The following is an 18,195-nucleotide window of genomic DNA, read 5'->3' on the forward strand; positions in this document are numbered from 1 at the left end:
AAGCCCTAGACTTTGTTAATTTGCATCTCCTTGTTGTCCCCTTTGCACCTTTCTCGGACTGAACATACTTGAGTAGAATTCCTTTTCCACCCACCACTCAGATGCCTCTCTCAGTGCCTTGTGCCACTGTGTTTTGTTATGTCTTCTCCCTTGGCCTAGCCCTTCTTTTATAGGCTTGAGTTATAACCGAATCCTTAACCCTAATCTCAGAAGTGATTGACGGTTGAAGATTAGATCTCACCTTACTTGAGATAGATGGTTGAGATTTATCTAATTTACTAATGCTAATAACCTTTGCATTAGATTATATTAAACTCACTTCTTCCTTAGAAAAGAAATTACTTTAATTATTAAAGTCATGGCTAAGGTTCAAGGGTCCATTAGGCGACTTTTGCATGCCCAACCACTTAGGCATGTGCAGAAGTACCTGCCTAAGCTACAAACATCAACAATGTGAGCTTACATTTCCAAATTGTGAAACATAGTTGAAACTTTTCAGGCAATTTTCATATCCATTTTGGCATTTTGGGCCTTGATAGAAAGCGGGGTTGGTGTTTCTTACAACATAGATTAGAACCGTTTTAGTCATTTGAATGTGAGAGCAATTGACTATGAGTGCAAGTAGAGAACAATTGTGTAGGACGCAATTGTTGGTTTATTCCAAAATTTTGCAGCTTGAATTCAATATAATTTTAAATTTGAAGGCATCTACAATTTAATCCTTTTGTGTTCATAGACCACTTGTTCCTCATTTTATGTGTAGAAATGAAATTCATGACTTTGTTGTGTTGGGGCTAAGTGCACATCATTAGCTTACAATAGGTGTAACGTTGAAAGCTTAATAGGCCTCTTGCAAGGCACCATTTATTTGTCTACAATCATTGGGCAACTCTGAAACGATGGACCACCATTGCAATGGTATGCAAACAAACATTTTGATATTCTAATTTGGATAGTTGAAAATAAAGACAAGTATTTACTATGCCAACAACTTCATGACAGATACTTCTTAGCTAGTTATTGCTGCATATTCTGTATGTAGGCAAAGGGAAATTAGTCTTTTGATGTAGTTATTTTAGTTTGCATCCATCTCTTTTTGAGTCTGACAATAGAAGATTGAGATAAAAAATTGATTTGGTATGAGCAAAGATTTTGAAAAGATGAAAATTAATGAATGGACATTGTGTGATGTCAATGGTTTATATCAATATGTCATCACTCTATTTTTTATATTATCACTAGAGTTTAGAAAGTTTTCTATTACTAGAATTTAAAAGGTTTCATTCCTAGACGTTAAGTTTTTAGTATAACTTGTGTCTATGCTCATGCTTCTCGGCACTTGAAAAATTAATGGCAAGGATGCCACTAATAATGCATGTGAAATTGAATTTAGTTAATCATTCCTAGTTTAAAATTTGATAGCTGTTGCATAGCGATATCCATTGCCATGTTATTGTTTGCAAATTTAGTTTGTTCCTAGTTTAGTCACATATAAAATTTCCAAAATAATGAATTTTCATTTAAACCTTGAAAAGCTTCATCTATTGTAGATGGGCATTTTCATATATTATATCTTTAATTTTTACGTCTGATTACACTCTTACCTTTGGGCAGAGCATCGCCATGTGGGATCAAATAACATCAACTTGCAAAGTAGCCGAAGTCACACAATCTTTAATTTGGTATGATTCATATGAATGAATTTTATATTCAACTATTTGATAAGTTGTTGTGATTTATCATTGTTAAATGCTATATTATTTATGCTTTTATGGAAAGAAAAGTTTTAAACATTTTTCCATAATTGTTAAATAAAAGAAAGAAGAACCAACCTGATTGAATGTACTATGTATACTGTTGGGATATTAGACATTAGGAGATTAGTTAAGCTTAACTTGTTCTAATAGATTTAGTCATTTGTCGTAATGTGCCTCATGTAAATAAGTGATCCTATAGTGAAAATTGAATCTCATGAATAAGTGATCCTACAGTCACATTTGCTCTTCATATGATCAATGCAGTTGCATCTCATTTGCCCATGTTCAACTATTACAGCTACTACCACTTGGTGGAGTCCATGTGGTCCACTATTGAATTTATGTGGTTATTGAGAGATTCTGTGCATAATGAATAGAGGGTACCTACGATATCCATTTCAATCTCTGATGTTCTCCTGCCCTCCATTGTGTGTATTACTCATTGATTTTTCATGATATTCTTGTTGTTTCAATAATGTCTTCAAGCCGTTGTTGTGGAGAAGGCTCATTAGTCATAGGAATCAGTGAAGCCAAACCAGGAGGGGGATTTCCTTCTTTTTTTCTATGGACGGGGAAAAATTCTCTTGTATCCATCTTGAAGTATTCTCTTGTTTCATGCAAGATAGATGAATTTTTAAGGTCTTTGGTTTGACGCTTTTTAGACATTAACTGGGTGGAAGATTGTGCCCCACCTCCAGTTTTTGGAACAAGGTGAGGTCCTCAAGGAAGGCTGAACCCATGGAGTCCCTTTCAATGCCTCAACTGCCAAATATGCCTATGGAGCTACTCCACTAGCAACAAATTTAACTTTGAAGCGGTTGCCTCTTCTCTCTTTATATCCTTTTCATAAATAGCTTCATGGACAATTCACATAACCTCCAAGGATGACTTGCTATGAACCCCAAACTCATGCCCTATCAGTCTTGCAAGTTGGTATTTCAACCAGCAAACCTCTCCTATCAGGAACTGTCCAGACACTCTACAAGGTTAGTCTTTGTCAGTTTGTACCAGTTTTAGGTTCACCATGTTAATTTTAGGGTGAGATTGTTCTTTGTTGTAGATAATCACATTTTTAAGTTTTTTCAACATTTTACACATTACATTCACCTCATGTTATCATAAGCAATTATATAGAGAGAACAATAACATCAACAATGCACAGTAAGGAACAATAGAACATACAGAATAGAGACACCAAGATTTTGGTTGGAGACTAGGGCAAAACCCCACAAGCAGGAAAACCCCTAATCAATTCTTCTTCTTCTATTAGATATTCATCAAATTACATTTCTCTTGGGGAAATTCACCCCATGGCTGCCCCAAATTTCAACATACTGCCAACATGGGTCCAAAGCCTTTGATATACTAAGAAAGCAACTTTCGACTTCCAACTTCATATCTAGGGCAAAAAAAAAATGAACATCAAGCAATGCTGGAAAAATATATAGCTTGCTGGTAAGAAAAAACAACAGGCTTATAATTTGTTCAATGAGCCATGAAAAAATGATAATAAGAGGATAGTAAAATGCACTTTGAAAACCTGGAATTCAGGAATATGAAAGTTGTAGGAAAACAGAAATTGATCACTGCCCCAATAAAGGAACTTTGATGGTGATGAGAATTATGGTCTAGGTCTCCTATGATTAGTTGTTGGCGATGGTAAATAACTTCCCTCTCAATCCCCAACTGACACTTTATGAGGGTTAAATTTGTCAACAGGCAATGTTTTTTCATCATGGCACAATTGTTTAGAAAAAAAAAATTCACAATTTTTTACTAACACTGCCTTGTGATTATTTTTGAGGTGATTTCTCATTTAGGGTTTAGCATTGCAAGAAATTGTGATGTGGCTGAATTTTCAGTGATATTTTCATCTATGGACAAAATTGTCATGCACACATATGCTTCCAAAAATATATATCCATCCTTCGAAAAAGGTGTGTATGCTACGATGATTAGGAGTAAAAACAACAACAGTAGGGATACCAACAAACTGTCAAACTGTACAATAACAAGAGATACAAGATCCTGTGAATAGCCCTGAGGAGGCATAGATGGCACTTTCGAGTCCATCTATTGTTTCCCTTTATTTGTAAGCATATGCTCAAGTTGAGGAGTTTCAACTTTCAACATCTTTAATAAAGGTGGGGTGGAGTTGAAGAATTTGTGTTCAAAAAGACAATCTTGAAAGCTTGAAGAATATCAGGCTCAGGATTAAGAATTTCCCATCCCACAATACTAGGGTCCAACATCCATCCATCACTAACAGGCGGGACAATTGAGTCAAGTGTAGAGATACTTAGATTCAACTGTAAATTAGAGTGTTTATTTAATTACCTTTATTTTAGAGCAAAAGTTACTAAATGGATGTTTATTAATTTTTGTCAACCCAAGGTCCGATTGGTTGAGAGATGCAGTACACTATATTTGAAGGTTCCATTTTCTTATTTGCCACTGGTTTTTCTATATGCTTCTCCAAAAAGGAAATTGCATTGTTAACTAAGAAAATAGTGCTAAAAAAAACATTATTCCAAAAGTTGAAACACAAAACTTAAAATAACACACACACAATAGAAAATAAATAGATTGATATTCATCTATTCTACAGTCTACTCATACTCTAACGCATCATGGGTCTCTCATTCTTATAGAATCAAAGGGGCCCTCCCTTGATGCATACGAAGGAGATCTCCATGTTTTTCTTAACTTGTAAATTACATAAAAAATTAAAATAAGTAAAAAATAATCAAAATAAGTTAAAAAAAAAAACTAAAAATAAAGAATAATTGAAATGAAAATGAGAGAAAATGTTATTACTATCAAGTGTACCTCCAAACATTATCCTTTATTATGATCTCCAATCTTCATTTTGATCTTTTTCTCCAATTCCAAACTATAGCTCTCTCCTTTTTCAATGCACTAAGTCTTCTCCTTTTATAGAGAGAATAATACAATAAACCACGCAATTACTCCATCGGAGTAATAATAGGACCTAAGTGTGGAAGTTGGATCTAATTCCATAATAGTTGGAAAGAATCCCAACTAAATAGAAATATATGACCAACATAAGGAATGAGAGTAGGATCTAGTTCCATATTAGTTAGAAAGAATTCCAAGTAAATAAAGCTACAATACATATCATTCATATAAATGAGTTTACACTCTCAAATCAAATGATTTCATATCTAATCCCAATTAATATATTTCCTATTCTACCAATATTAATTAAAAAATAATTTCAATTAATACAATTACTGTTTTTCCATTTATGATTTCTTTATTCAAAGGATGAAACATTGTCTTATGTTACATAGTTTGTGGAAATTATAATATAAGACAAATCATACATAATTTGTTATAATTTCAATTATTATTATTACTATTATTATTTCTTTTATTCTTTGTTTATTCAAAGTATCAAATATTTCCCTATGTTACATACATGCTAGATAATTTTAGATAGCATCTTGTGTTTTCACTTTTTGGGAGACAAAATGGATGCATTTGATGCTGAATTTTGGGGGGTGTATTGATATGACTCTCAAATACCTGTAGTTAAAATTTTGTGTCCAACAAATGTCATATGGATGAGTTATGATAAAATTACATCTACAACCATTTTGCATTTTCTTGGGGTGAAAAGATGAATTTGTTGCTAAATTTTGGTGAGAACGTGTATAGATGTTTTATCAAACCATAGTCCAAATTTCGTCCTCATTTGAATTGATATGCCCTCGGTATGCCAACAATATGAAACGAATTTTATCTTGTATGTTTTAACTTGTCCAAGTACCAAGCATTCCTGGTGATGGTGCTAGTAGAAAGACAAGAAACTAATGAAACATCGTCCTCAAATTTCACTACAAGCTCATTAGTTGTGTCTCTGTCTCTAACAATGTTGTTTTGTGCTGTGACTTCCATTTCCCCTTTTTCTTCTTCGAAAAATGCCCATTCTCATGGCAAATGAAATACTTGAGGCTTCTCATGTCTTTCTTCTTCCCCGGTTGTGAGGTTGCCCGTTCACTGTTACCTATAGAATCCTTTCCTTTAGACTTCTTGGCTTGATTGACCAAGGCCAAGTTCTCCTCTCCATCTCCTTGTCTATTGGCTTTAGGCTCCTCATAAGCCTTTTCGCAAAGTAAGGTGGGAAAATTTTGTAGTAATGAAAAAAAAAGTAAGGTGGTCAACAACCCTTGGTGGATTGTCTGACCCACACATTGTCGCACCCAATGGCCACACTTAAAAGAAAATAGGTTGGTGACTATTGATTTGGGGTAGCATCGGATGTGCTCTAGCCACGAAAATTGGTGGAGAGGCTAAGGCACATGAGATCTCTAATACCCAGAAAGGGTTTGGGCAGATTCTAAATAGTTTGCGAGATATTAAAATAATTAATATTTTTAATGGAGTCCCTAATTTTAAACTTAGGGAAATTAAAATATTAATGTGAATTAATATAAAACTGTGTTAGAATGGTCTAAAAGTCATGGATCAAGCCAGATCTTATCTTAGCTGTTGATTAGGGACTTAATCTTAGCCGTTGATTTGTCAACGAGAAAAGTATAAGAGGAGGCTTGAGGGTCACATGGAGAACACCCTGAGCTGATTAAGATTTCGACTTTCTCGGGCAGGGTTTGCTGAGGAAGTCAAGTGAGTGATCAGAGTTACAGCTGAGGGGCAGTGAATACAGAAGCAGATAGGTAGAGATAGTGTCGGGAGGATCAGCGCAGTAGCCGGGAAAGATGATGTAGAGGGCAGAAGCCGAAACTGCCAGGAATAGTCGGAATTGTCGGAACAGCCGGGAACAATCAGAACTGCCGGAACAAGCGGGAAAGCTAACGCAGAGGGTTGAAGCCGGAATTGCCGGAACAGTCGGGAAAGCTAATGCAGAGGGCAGAAGCCGGAACTGCCGGGAAATCTGACACAGAGGGCAAAAGCCAGAACTGTCGGGAACTGCGAGGAAAGCTGACGCAGAGGGCAGAAGAGGCTGACACAGTCCCTAGAGGCTGACGCTGGGGTTTTTCGTGGGGCAGATTGGAGCTGAGGAGTTGCCGAAGTGTTTATTCAGGGTTTTAGCCGGAGCATCTGTCGCCAAAGGAGAGGTACTACTGCCGAGATTATTCTCTGTTGGGTGAGCCGGTTTTGGCACCCAGACTGTATTTAGAAACCGCATAATAATAAAACCCTTAGATAGATGCACCGATTTTCTCGCATTGGGTTTTTCTTGGGACATTGGTCCAAAAACAACGGTGTCACTTGTGTGCTTGTCTCTGTTTCCTTCAGTTGATGATTTGTAATGCGTTGAGCATGTATTTGTGTTTATTTCTAGTATTTACATGGTAAATAACTTGTTAATTAACAAAACAAGTAGGTAGGAATAAATTAGAAAGTACATGAAGGGTTTCTAACGGGTTAGACTTAGAAATTCCAACATGGTATTAGAGGGTGGTTGCAGATCATAGGAGAATTAAGGACATCATCTGAGCAGAGCAACAACAGCAGAAATCAGCTGTCCCGAGTGACAGAGCTAATCCTTGCAGAAGGCGACAGAGGAAGGAGTGATACAGAGGGACTGCGTCATCATTCTAGGCCAGAGAAAGACAACACAGAGGCTAAGGGAGGTAGAACAGGCTCACGCAGAGCCCAAGAGAGCTGAGGCAGTTGGCTGGGGGAGCTGGGATTGCGCAGAGCCAAGTGGCTCAATCCTTCAGTTGCTAGGGTATAGGAGGCTGTGGGTAAGTTGCAGAGTGAAGCTAGTGGGGTACTGTAGTCAGAACAATACCTAACAGGGCAAGACCAAGGGGAGGGAGTTGCTGCCGAGGTGGATTTCTAGCCAAGGAATCCAGATCAGTGGTGCAGTTGCACAGATGATCGGAGAGGGGCAACTTGACGGTTGGTAGAAGGATTTCCAGGAGGGAAATCGGGACTCAGAGGGAGTCTAGAAGAGAACTTCCAGACGGGAAGTAGAGAGACTTGGAGGAGTCGAACAAAGAACCTCTAGATGGGAAGTAGAGAGACTAAGCAGGAGTCGAACCAAGAACTTCCAAGCGGGAAGTAGAGAGACTCGGAGGAGTCGACAAAGAAGAGTAGAGAGATGGCCATGAATGGGATGAGGGATCAGGATAGGCTGGACAGAGTGGCCAACTTTGTGGTTTGGAAGGCTAGGATCTTGTCCATTCTAGATTGACACTGTATCAAGGCCTTCACATGACGATTGTGCCATGAGTACTCATGTGCCACTTGAGAAGAAGTGGGGAGACATCGAGTTGTAGTCAGGCGGACTACAGGTGATGAGGGGCAGGATCCTTGAGGTACCCAGCCTCTTGGATTAGACCTTGCTACGGGAGCCCCGGAGAGGAATAGCAGTACTGGCGATGTCAGTAGAGACAGATGTGGATGGAGCGATAGAGGGAGCTACACTGCAAGATTCCCAGGATAGCGCGAGGCTAGTAGGTTGTAGCAGTGCGAGTGGCACGGGAGTGTTGCACCAGTGCAAGATGGCGAAGAGAGGTGTGCAACGGTGCAAGATGCATGGAGTTGTTGCAGCAGTGCAAAGGTCAGAGAGGGAGCATTAGTCAGTGATAGAGGGAGCTTCAACATCAGGAGTGTTTGTAGCCTGATGGAGATGTCTGAGTTGGGTGATCAGTTACTTACTTCTCAGTAACTGAGTTGCAGTGCAACAGTTAGCAGTGGTACTGCTATGGGCAACACGATGGAGCATGATGAGAGGGGTTACAGTGCAAATGCAACAGTGGCAGTGGCAGGACCATGGGCAGCAGCACAGATGCAAAGGCAGTTGCAGTACGGATGCAGCAGTGGTAGTGGCAGGGCCATGGGTAGCAGTAAAGGATGCAACAATGCAGAGGATGTTAGGCAGCAGGCCTAGCATCAGCACAGGGACCGATGTCGATGATCAGAGTGATGCTCAGTGAGGAGTATTACTAGAGCACAGTCCTTGCTAAGAGGGAGTGTTTATTTGGGGTAGCATCAGATGTGCTTTAGCCACGAAAATTGGTGGAGAGGCTAAGGCACATGAGATCTCCAATACCCAGAAAGGGTTTGGGTAGATTCTAAATAGTTTGGGAGATATTAAAATAATCAGTGTTTTTAATGGAGTCCCTAAGTCTAAACTTAGGGAAATTAAAATATTATTGTGAATTAATTAAAGTCATGGATCAACCCATATCTAATCTTAGCCGTTGATTAGGGACTTAATCTCGGCCGTTGATATGTCAACGAGAAAAGTATAAGAGAAGGCTTGAGGGTCACTTGGAGAACACATCGAGTTGATCAAGATTTCGACTTTCTGGGGCAGGGTTTGCTGAGGAAGTCGAGAGAGTGATCAGAGTTGCAACTGAGGGGCAGTGAATACAGAAGCAGAGAGGCAGAGATATGTTTAGTCAATTTAGTGTTATCTAAATTGCTAGTATTTATTGTCAACCCGGGGCTCGTAAGCTGATGAAGTGAGGGTGTACTATATGTACTTAAGTAACCTCTTAGAGTTTTTCTTATCGTTGGGGGTGTTGTTGTAATTAATTATGTTCCTAAGATGGAGTGAGAATTTATAAACAAGTGAGTGATGGTGTGTGTGTAGAGTGAATCCTAAATGAGTGAAAGTGTGTGTTGAGTGATCTCTAACTACTTGCTTGAAAGGAAATGCTTGAAAAGAATAAGTGAACTGAAATGACTTGAAATAAACTTGAAAGCAAATGACCACTACCAATGGCACTAGACACCGTTCAAGTTGCTGCTAATAAAAGAAAAGAGAGTCACTTTTAAAACCCAAGAATAAAGATTATCTCTCTCTAACTCGATGCTTCAAAGCACATGTACTGTGTAAAGCACGGATAGGAAGTAGCTTATGTGGAATTAGAAAAGTGAGAAAAATATGCTTGAAAGACTAATGATAATGATTTGCTATTTCTAATTCTCTACTTCAGCCATATGTACTATGCAAAGTATGATTAGAAAGTAGTGAGAAAATAGTCTAATAAGCACTTAAAATCAAAATTTCTACTTTAAAGACTAGTGGTGATGATTTGCTCTTTCTAACTCGATGCTTCAAAGCACATGTACTGTGTAAAGCACGGATAGAAAGTAGTGAAAGAACAGTCCAAAAAGCACTCAAACTAGCTGCAAATTAGTGATATTCTGATCTTAAAAGATAATAGTTTATGATGAAGATCATTCATGTATGTTAACAGCTCTTTGAGAAATAAGATTAAAAATCAACTATAAAGATAAAGGCAGCACTTGAATTGTCAACTTCAAATACCATTAGCTGTAAAGCAAACACACACATATAAAAAAAATAAATCCCGGGCTAAAAGAAACCTGCAAAGAAATAACACTGATCAGCTTGAAAGAAAGGAAAACAAGTAAATGAAACTATACATGCTTAAGGAAATAAACAAGAAAATAACGAAATACTGCACATAAAATACTTTACAAAGGCTGAGATGAGCAGGGGCCCTCTGTTCATTCAGCCACAAGAAAACTCAGAGATCTGGAAACTTCAAAACGGTGCTATGTCTATTCCTCCATTTGCAAAAAGTATACAAAACAGAGTGCTGGAATAGCACTAGAAAACAGAGTTCACAAAGCTCTTAAATTCCACACAAGTTCAGAAAATTACAACTAATAAAAAGTTCCTTGAGCATACGCAGACGCAGCAATTTATAGGAGTTTCTAAGATAGCCTACTCGTACAGCTAATTAACAGAAAAACAATAAACAGTCATGCGTATTTATGGTCCCTTGACATATCACGGCTGCGTGGACGAGTTTAGTGGTTCTGTCGTCATGGATAATAAATCCCATGTTGGATTGCGTCCCCTGCCACCTGTAGAACATGGACAAATCACCATTTAAGATGACGTGACCAAGCAGCTCTCAATCATCGTTTAAACAGCCTTGAGTTGACCGTAACTTAACCAGCTTTGACCATGGGTGGAGATGACGTGGATGGCTGGAACAATGGGACAGGAAACTCGAGCACGTTGATACCTGAGTGCCCATGTGGCTCATCTAGCAAACCGACACGTGGATCATTGTGTTTAACAAAAAGGCTGCAGGATCTTCAGATAGCTGCGGGATCATCAGATAGCTGCGGGATTCCTGCAAGTAAGTCAAAATCTAAACAAATAGTCATCCATTAGCAAAACTTGCTTGATCATGCTTATTGACACCTAATGTAATGATCTGAGAGGTTTTATGGTGAAAATGAGGCAAAAGTGAAGGAAAGATAAGGAAGAATTGAGGAAAATGGTAGACAAGTAGGTGTAGAATAGAGGCTCTACATACCCCCACTCCGAGGGTATTGCATGTCCTCATGCAATGAAAACACAATTCAGTCCATCTGCTGGGATGCCTCAGCTAGGACATCCAATCTCCTTCTCTTCCTTTGTGTAGAAACATTAACCTTTGGCCTCTTGAACATGCATCTGAATTTCAAATTGATTAAGGCTCTGTTCAGCCTTCTACATCTCTTCTTGAGTCTGCTGTGTTTCTTCTGCCACATGCTCATGTGAAGAAAGGTGTTATCTTGGATTGCTTTGGCAATTTCAGCTTGCTTCTTCATTTCTTCATTTCTCTGTTTAATGTGACGGTTTAGCACTTCAAGTTCATAGATTTCTTGTTTAAGTAAATCTATTTGCTGCTCATGAGGTATGACATTACTTGGGCCAGCAGTGTTTTGCTCCAATGTTTCAAAATAGTTGTACACCTCTTGTTGAATTGGGTCAACAATTGGTGACTTCCTTGGACTATATTCATGCTCAATTTCAGTTTCAAACTCCGGCTGAAATGGACTGTCTTCTCTTGGAGGAGTAGCTGCCTCATGTGATGGACTATCCTCAAGGTCTGCTTTTGTAGCACCCTTCTCAGGTGTGCTAAGATCAACGAAGAGTGTCCTTGTGGCTTTCCTTTTATTCTGCAATCTACTACTCCTTCTTACCGTGGCAGCACTCTGTGTTTCTTTTTGTGCCTTTTCCCTTGGTTTTTGAACTTTTACTTTCTCAGAGAGGGCAGTTTTCTCATGGAGTTTAGCTACCCTTTGTGCTAAGGGCTGGTTATCCCTTTCTTCATCACTAGAATGCTCTGGGGTCTGATCAGTTTCTTGGATTATAGATTTTCCCTTGTCTTGTTTTTGTTTCTTTTTGTCTTCTCTTCTCTTCTTGGTAGCTTCCTTGGCAAGTTCAGCGAGGGTTTCTGAGATGACCTCTTGAGCACTGTCTTCAGTGGGTTCAATCTCAGGTTCAAGATGATGGACTTCTATTTCTTCTACAGTTTGTCTTTGAACAGTTTCCTCTAAGATGTCAGTCTCAGAGATACTTTCTTTTCTCTTCCTTCTGCTTTTTCTAGGTATAGAAGATTCTCCAGGTTCTGCAAAATGATTCCTTACAAGGAATTTCTCCCATGTGTCTTGTTTTTCTTTTAACTGCTCTTCTATCAATAACTTTACAAGACCATGGTGACAGAGGTAAGCTTCTACGTTTCGTGGATTTCGTTGAGCCATGGAACACATTTTCCTAAGGCTTTGGAATAGAAAGTAAGGAAGATTTATATCATGTTCTCCTTGAAATTGCAGCATAATTTTACCATGATAAACGTACAACACTCCAAATCTCCCTTCACACGTGAAAAATTTTTGCACTAACAACAATAGAATTTTCCATTCTTCTTTAACATGGGAGATTGGAATTCCTTTGGTGAAAACACTTGTGTCCATCCCTGGGTTTTTAAAAATCCGCTTCCATTGTTGATCCTGGACTGCCCGGTTTTTGAACCAACGTTCACCGGTTTGTGGAAGAGAGGTAGCCCTTGCTATGCTTCCTTCGCTGACTGTAAATGTTAAATCACCCACTTCTGCTTGACTGTCTTTGTCCTTAAATGATCTTGCAAAGGCTTTTGTTACTTCTTTGTGGTAGCCCTTAAACTTCCTGATGCACTGTAGCCAATTAGCTTTTTGTAATGCTTCCTCAACCTGAGGGTATGCCTCCAAGAATTTCGAACCTTCTGGTTCAGCCCTTAAAAGCTTTCCCATCGACTCCTCAGCTCTGTTTAAAACACGAATTTGATGGTGACCTTACATAGTAACCCCGTCACTTTACACAGTAACTCCTCGGTTCCTGTTCAGACTTTGTGGAACAGAGGGTATACGGTGCATCAACAGCCTCAGACACCGAGAATTCACGGCTTGAATTAGAGTTAAGCGGAGGATAACAGTGTGGACACAGTGAAAACGGTGACTAACAGTCGTAATACGACTGTATCACAGGTTTACTGGCTATACGGCAGAGGGAAAACAGAGGATGGTTTATGGAGGTAATCGTAGTGAGTGAAACGGAATAAGGGAGATGATAGCGAGGAATGTAGTATTATGAGCACAGAGGGTTTCGAAATGATGAATGGAACGGCTATATTCTCCGATTTTGGCTGTGAATTGACACATGGCTGCGGGACGAGAATTGAGAGACGTAATACGGTAGGTTACGTCATTAGGGTACGAGACCTTAATGACAGAAACAGCCATATGTGATTTCAAAAATCGTGGTTATTATGAGCTGGTAGACGTGGAGGATTCGTAGATTTGTGGTCGCATGGGAAAAGAAGATGGGTAATCATTACGATTAGTGGTCAACAAAACATAACCCAGAAAATTCCGCATAATGAAATAACCATAGGTTTAGAGTTTTAAACATACCTCGGATCCGCATTTGATTTGGCTTCTGATGATTTGCTATTAACCTTTTGTTAACTTTATTGCTAGCACATGATCTTTCCTCCTTGTCTTTGATGATTTTGAACTGTAAATATTTTCTTCAGACAAACTGTGTTTCTTGTGCAGGTGCAGAAGGCTGCAGGAAGGCTAAACAGCTGCAGAATTGTTAAATAGCTGCAGGAACTGTAATGAAGTCTTCCAGCTGCATAAAATACTTTAGTTGCCTAAAAAAAACTTTATTAATGAAGTGAAATGGAATGAAGGAATGAATGAATGAGTGAGTGGAAAGCAGTGAGGTGAAGTGAGGATGGTAAGATGGAAGGAAATGGTGAGATGAAATGAATGAAATGAAAATGAAAGAGAGAGATTTTTTTTTTTTTTTTTTTTTTTTGGAAAACATGAGGTGTCAGGTGACCCTGATTTTCACCTCATGTTTTCTGCATGAGACTGCCAATCAGAGATTGGTTTTCAGGCTCATACATTTATTCATTTTTTTCTTTTTTTTTTTCTTCTCTTTTTTTTTTTTTTTTTTTTTTATTGAAATTGAAAGAAACAGAGATTAGGCTGATGGAGGAGAAGAATTCTTCTCCACCAGCCTCATTTCAGAATCGCCTTGGAATAACTTAACAAACTCCTCTTTTGAGAGTGGCTTGTGGTAGACTTTTAACCGGTGGCCATTCACAATAAAGGGAGTTCGAAGTTCATCAATAGTCTTCACTCTAACTGCTCCATTATTAAAGACTTCATCAATCTCATATGGCCCAAGCCAATGAGTTTGAAATTTTCCTTTGAAGTCCTTAAATTTTGAATCAAACAAGAGTGTCCAATCACCCTTTTGAAACTTCTTTTCTTTGATATGTCGATCATGCCATTTGCTTCTTTGGTGCTGAACTAGATCGGTTCTTAGAATTGCATCTTGTCTCATTTCATCTAGTTCATTTAACTGGTCCATTCTGTGCTTCTGGGCTTCTGATAAGCTCATCCCCAATTGAACTGCTGTCTTGAAGGTCTTGATTTGGAACTCAATGGGGAACAGGACTTCCTTCCCATACACAAGTTCATAGGGAGAATGTCCTGTGGTGTTCCTCCATGTAGTTCTATAGGTCCATAAGGCTTCAGGAAGCCTTTCTGCCCAATCTCTTTTATGAAGATGAACAGTCTTTGTGATGATGCTTTCAAGAACTTTATTTGTAGATTCTACTTGACCATTCGCTTGCGGATGGTATGGAGTAGATGTTCTATGCTTAATCTTATATTCCTCCATCAGCTTTTCCACCATCCTTGATGTAAATTGGCTTCCCTGATCTGTTACAATTTCTCTTGGGACACCAAAACGAGTGAAAATATCCTTGAAAAGAAATTGAACAACTGAATTTTCAGTAGCAGAAGTTAATGCTATAGCTTCTACCCACTTGGTAACATAATCAGTACAAACCAGTATATATCTATTTTGCTTGGATGGCGGATTAATTGGTCCAACAAAATCTAGAGCCCATTTCTCGAAAGGTTCGATGCATACCTGTGGCTGTAGTGGCATTTCATTCGAAAGAGTTGGTCTCCCAGTTCTTTGACAACTGTCACACCTTTTAACATATTGCTTTGCATCCTTAAAGAGAGAAGGCCAATAATATCCTGATGAAAGGATTTTATAGGCAGTCCTCTTATCAGAAAAATGTCCGCCACAAGGTTCGTCATGACATGCCTTAAGGATGTCAGGCATCTCATCCTCCCGTACACATCTTCTGATCATCAAATCTGGCCCTGTTCTGAACAATTCATTAGAAATCCAAGAATAAAGTGAACTATCCTGAATGATTTTCCTTTTCTCATTAGGAAATAAATGTAAAGGTAATTTTCCAGTAACTAAATAATTAGCAATATCAGCATACCAAGGAGTTTTGGTAGTTACTGCAAACAAATACTCATCTGGAAATTTATCCTCTACAGGAGAGTCCTCATTAGTGTTTTGGATTCTAGACAAGAAGTCAGCTACTGTGTTCTGTTTACCTGGTCGATCTAACACAGTTATGTTGAATTCTTGTAAAAGCAAAAGCCATCTTGTAACTCTACCATTAGTGACTGGTTTGTTCATGAGGTATCTAATGGCAGAGTGATCAGTGTGGACAAAGGTTTCATAGCCGGTTATATAGTGTCTAAACTTGTTTATAGCATGAACAACGGCTAGAAACTCCTTTTCAGTAACAGTATAATTTAACTCAGTAGGAGTCAAATTCTTACTCGTGTAATAAATGGCATAAGGGATCAAATCCTTTTGTCCCAAAACAGCTCCTAAAGCTGTATCTGAAGCATCAGTAGAAATGTGGAAAGGGAGTTTCCAATTTGGACCCCTTAAAATGGGTGCTTCAGATATTCTAGTCTTTAAAGCTTCAAAGGCAAATTGACATTCAGGATCCCACTTAAATTCACAATCTTTAGTAAGTAGTTTGAAAAGAGGGGATGCTATCTTAGTGAAGTTTTCAATAAATCTTCTGTAATAACCAGTAAACCCAAGAAAACTTCTAACATCTCTTTGGCAATTTGGAACAGGTAACTTAGAGATGACTTCTACTTTAGATCTATCAACTTTGATTCCATCTCCTGAAATATGATGTCCTAAAACAATCCCTTCAGTAAACATCATAAAACACTTTTCATGACTTAAAGAAAGATTTGTTTCCTTACATCTTACCAGTACTTTTTCCAAATTTGCCAAAGCTTCTTCAAATGTATTACCATAGACTGTAAAATCGTCCATGTATACCTCTACACAATCATGAATCAGATCTGAGAAGATTCCTAGTACAGCCCTTTGAAATGTAGCAGGTGCATTGCACAAACCAAAAGGGAGTACTCGATAGGCAAAAGTTCCCCAAGGACAAGTAAAGGTGGTTTTGTCTTGATCTTCAGGTGCTACCTGAATCTGATTGTAACCACTAAAACCATCCAAGAATGAGAAATACTTTTTACCTGCTAAAGTGTCTAATACCTGATCAATAAAAGGTAGAGGAAAATGATCCTTTAAGGTTGCCTTGTTCAATTCTCGATAATCAATGCAAACTCTCCATTTACCATTCTTTTTGGGCACTATAACCAAGGGAGAAACCCATTGGCTATCTGAAATGGGGTAAATGAAGTTTACCTTGAGCAATTTCTGAAGTTCTTCTTTCACAATTTCCCTAAGATTTGGATTCATTCGTCTTTGTGGCTGCCTAATAGGTCTGCTGTTTTCTTCAATATAAATATGATGAATACAAGTCTTAGGGTCGATTCCTTTCATGTCAGTATATTCCCATGCAAAGGCAGTGGAATGTTTTTGCAACAGTTTAGTTAATTCTTCTTGTTGTAGTCTTTCCAAGTTCTTGTTAATGTTTAATGTTTTTCTTGGAAAGATTTCAACTGTAGAACTACCAAACTCTTCCATTGAGAAGAGAGACATCTGTCTAGAGGAGAGATATTCAATATCTGCATCTAACTGGAACTGTAAAGAGTCATATTCTAAGGGTACCTCAAAATTTTCTAATGTATTTAGAATTTGACTATCCTCACTGATTTCAGAGATGGTTAGAACAGGTTGAAGAGTATCCTCATCATCAATCCACTCATCTTCTCCTATTTCTGTTATTGCCTTTGCGGGAGGATACAAGTTGAATTTCTTGGTAGAATTACCATCTGATATATACATGTCCCCCAACCTACAACTTATGAAAGCATCAGCTGTGGCCAGCCAAGGTCTTCCTAGAATAAGAGGATGTCCTCCTAGATTGTTCTTGGGAGTTAAAATCATAAAATCAACTGGATATTCCCAAGAGTCTAGTGAGACTGGAATGTCCTCCAATACACCATCAGGTTTAATGATTGATCTATCTGCAAGTTGCAACAAAGTAGGTGTAAAAAGAAGGTTAGGAAGTTTTAACTGATCCATGGTCTGTCTACTCATAATGTTGATAGCGGCTCCTAAGTCAATCAAGGTATTTGGGATTTCAACCCCATTAATATGAGTTTTAACAATAGGGCTACCGGGATCTACATATTTTTGCATGGTAATTTTACCCATCATAATGTCTGCAATTTTTCCAACTAGATGTATCCTTTTGGTGTCTCTGGTTCTTTTTATTGTTTTTTTCAAACTCATCTCCTTTATTGTCTTTGCTAGAATGGGAATCTCCTTAATGGCTGTTAACAAGGGAATCTTGATACAGACATTTTTCAATTCATCTAGAAAGCTATAGTCAGGCAACCAAATCTGCTTCTCCACTCCTTTATCAATTTGCAATCTTTCAGGAAAAGGAGGAATAGCTGAAGATGTGGGTTGCTCTACTAAGGGAGTTGATTCTTTTTCTTTTTCTTTAATGCTTGGGTTTTGAAGGGATACTTCAGAACCCTTATTGGCTTTGAGAGATTCTTCCTCAGAAATGCTTGGTTGTTGAGCACTTGTAGAAGGTTGGTCTAAGATTCTACCTGATCTGAGTTGGACCTCATTGAGAGGGACAACCATATAGGTAGGGAATGGTTGACCTTCCATAAGTGGTTGACCTTCCATCACATAAGCACTTTGAGGGTTCCTATTATTGGGGTTTGGTTGAGGTTGAGAGGGAAGTTGATTTGGCCTCTGCTGAGATTGTAACAAGAGTTGAGAATTTTGATTTTGTGGAAGAGGTTGTTGTTGTTGAGGGAATGGTAATGACAATTGTTGACCTTGATTTGGAAGTTGGGGAGC

General features: G+C 38.5%; 1 protein-coding gene across 4 annotated transcripts in view; it reads left to right on the plus strand.

Moving 5' to 3' along the window:
* Positions 1–18,195, plus strand: part of LOC149190752 (kinesin-like protein KIN-7C, mitochondrial) — a 397,121-nt gene that overhangs the window by 245,827 nt on the left and 133,099 nt on the right. For all 4 annotated transcript variants that reach the window (XR_016256019.1, XM_089412258.1, XM_089412256.1 and 1 more), the window contains one exon: positions 1,615–1,682. Coding sequence is in view for 3 of the 4 variants with exons in the window: in XM_089412258.1 (XP_089268384.1) it covers positions 1,615–1,682 (68 nt within the window). In the remaining variant the exon portion in view is untranslated. The remainder of the gene's footprint in view (positions 1–1,614; positions 1,683–18,195) is intronic.

This window comes from Pinus tabuliformis, chromosome 3_1 (genome assembly GCF_031772625.1).
Source record: "Pinus tabuliformis cultivar Carrire ecotype Pingquan chromosome 3_1, CPIR1, whole genome shotgun sequence".
Classification (NCBI taxonomy): Eukaryota; Viridiplantae; Streptophyta; class Pinopsida; order Pinales; family Pinaceae; genus Pinus; species Pinus tabuliformis.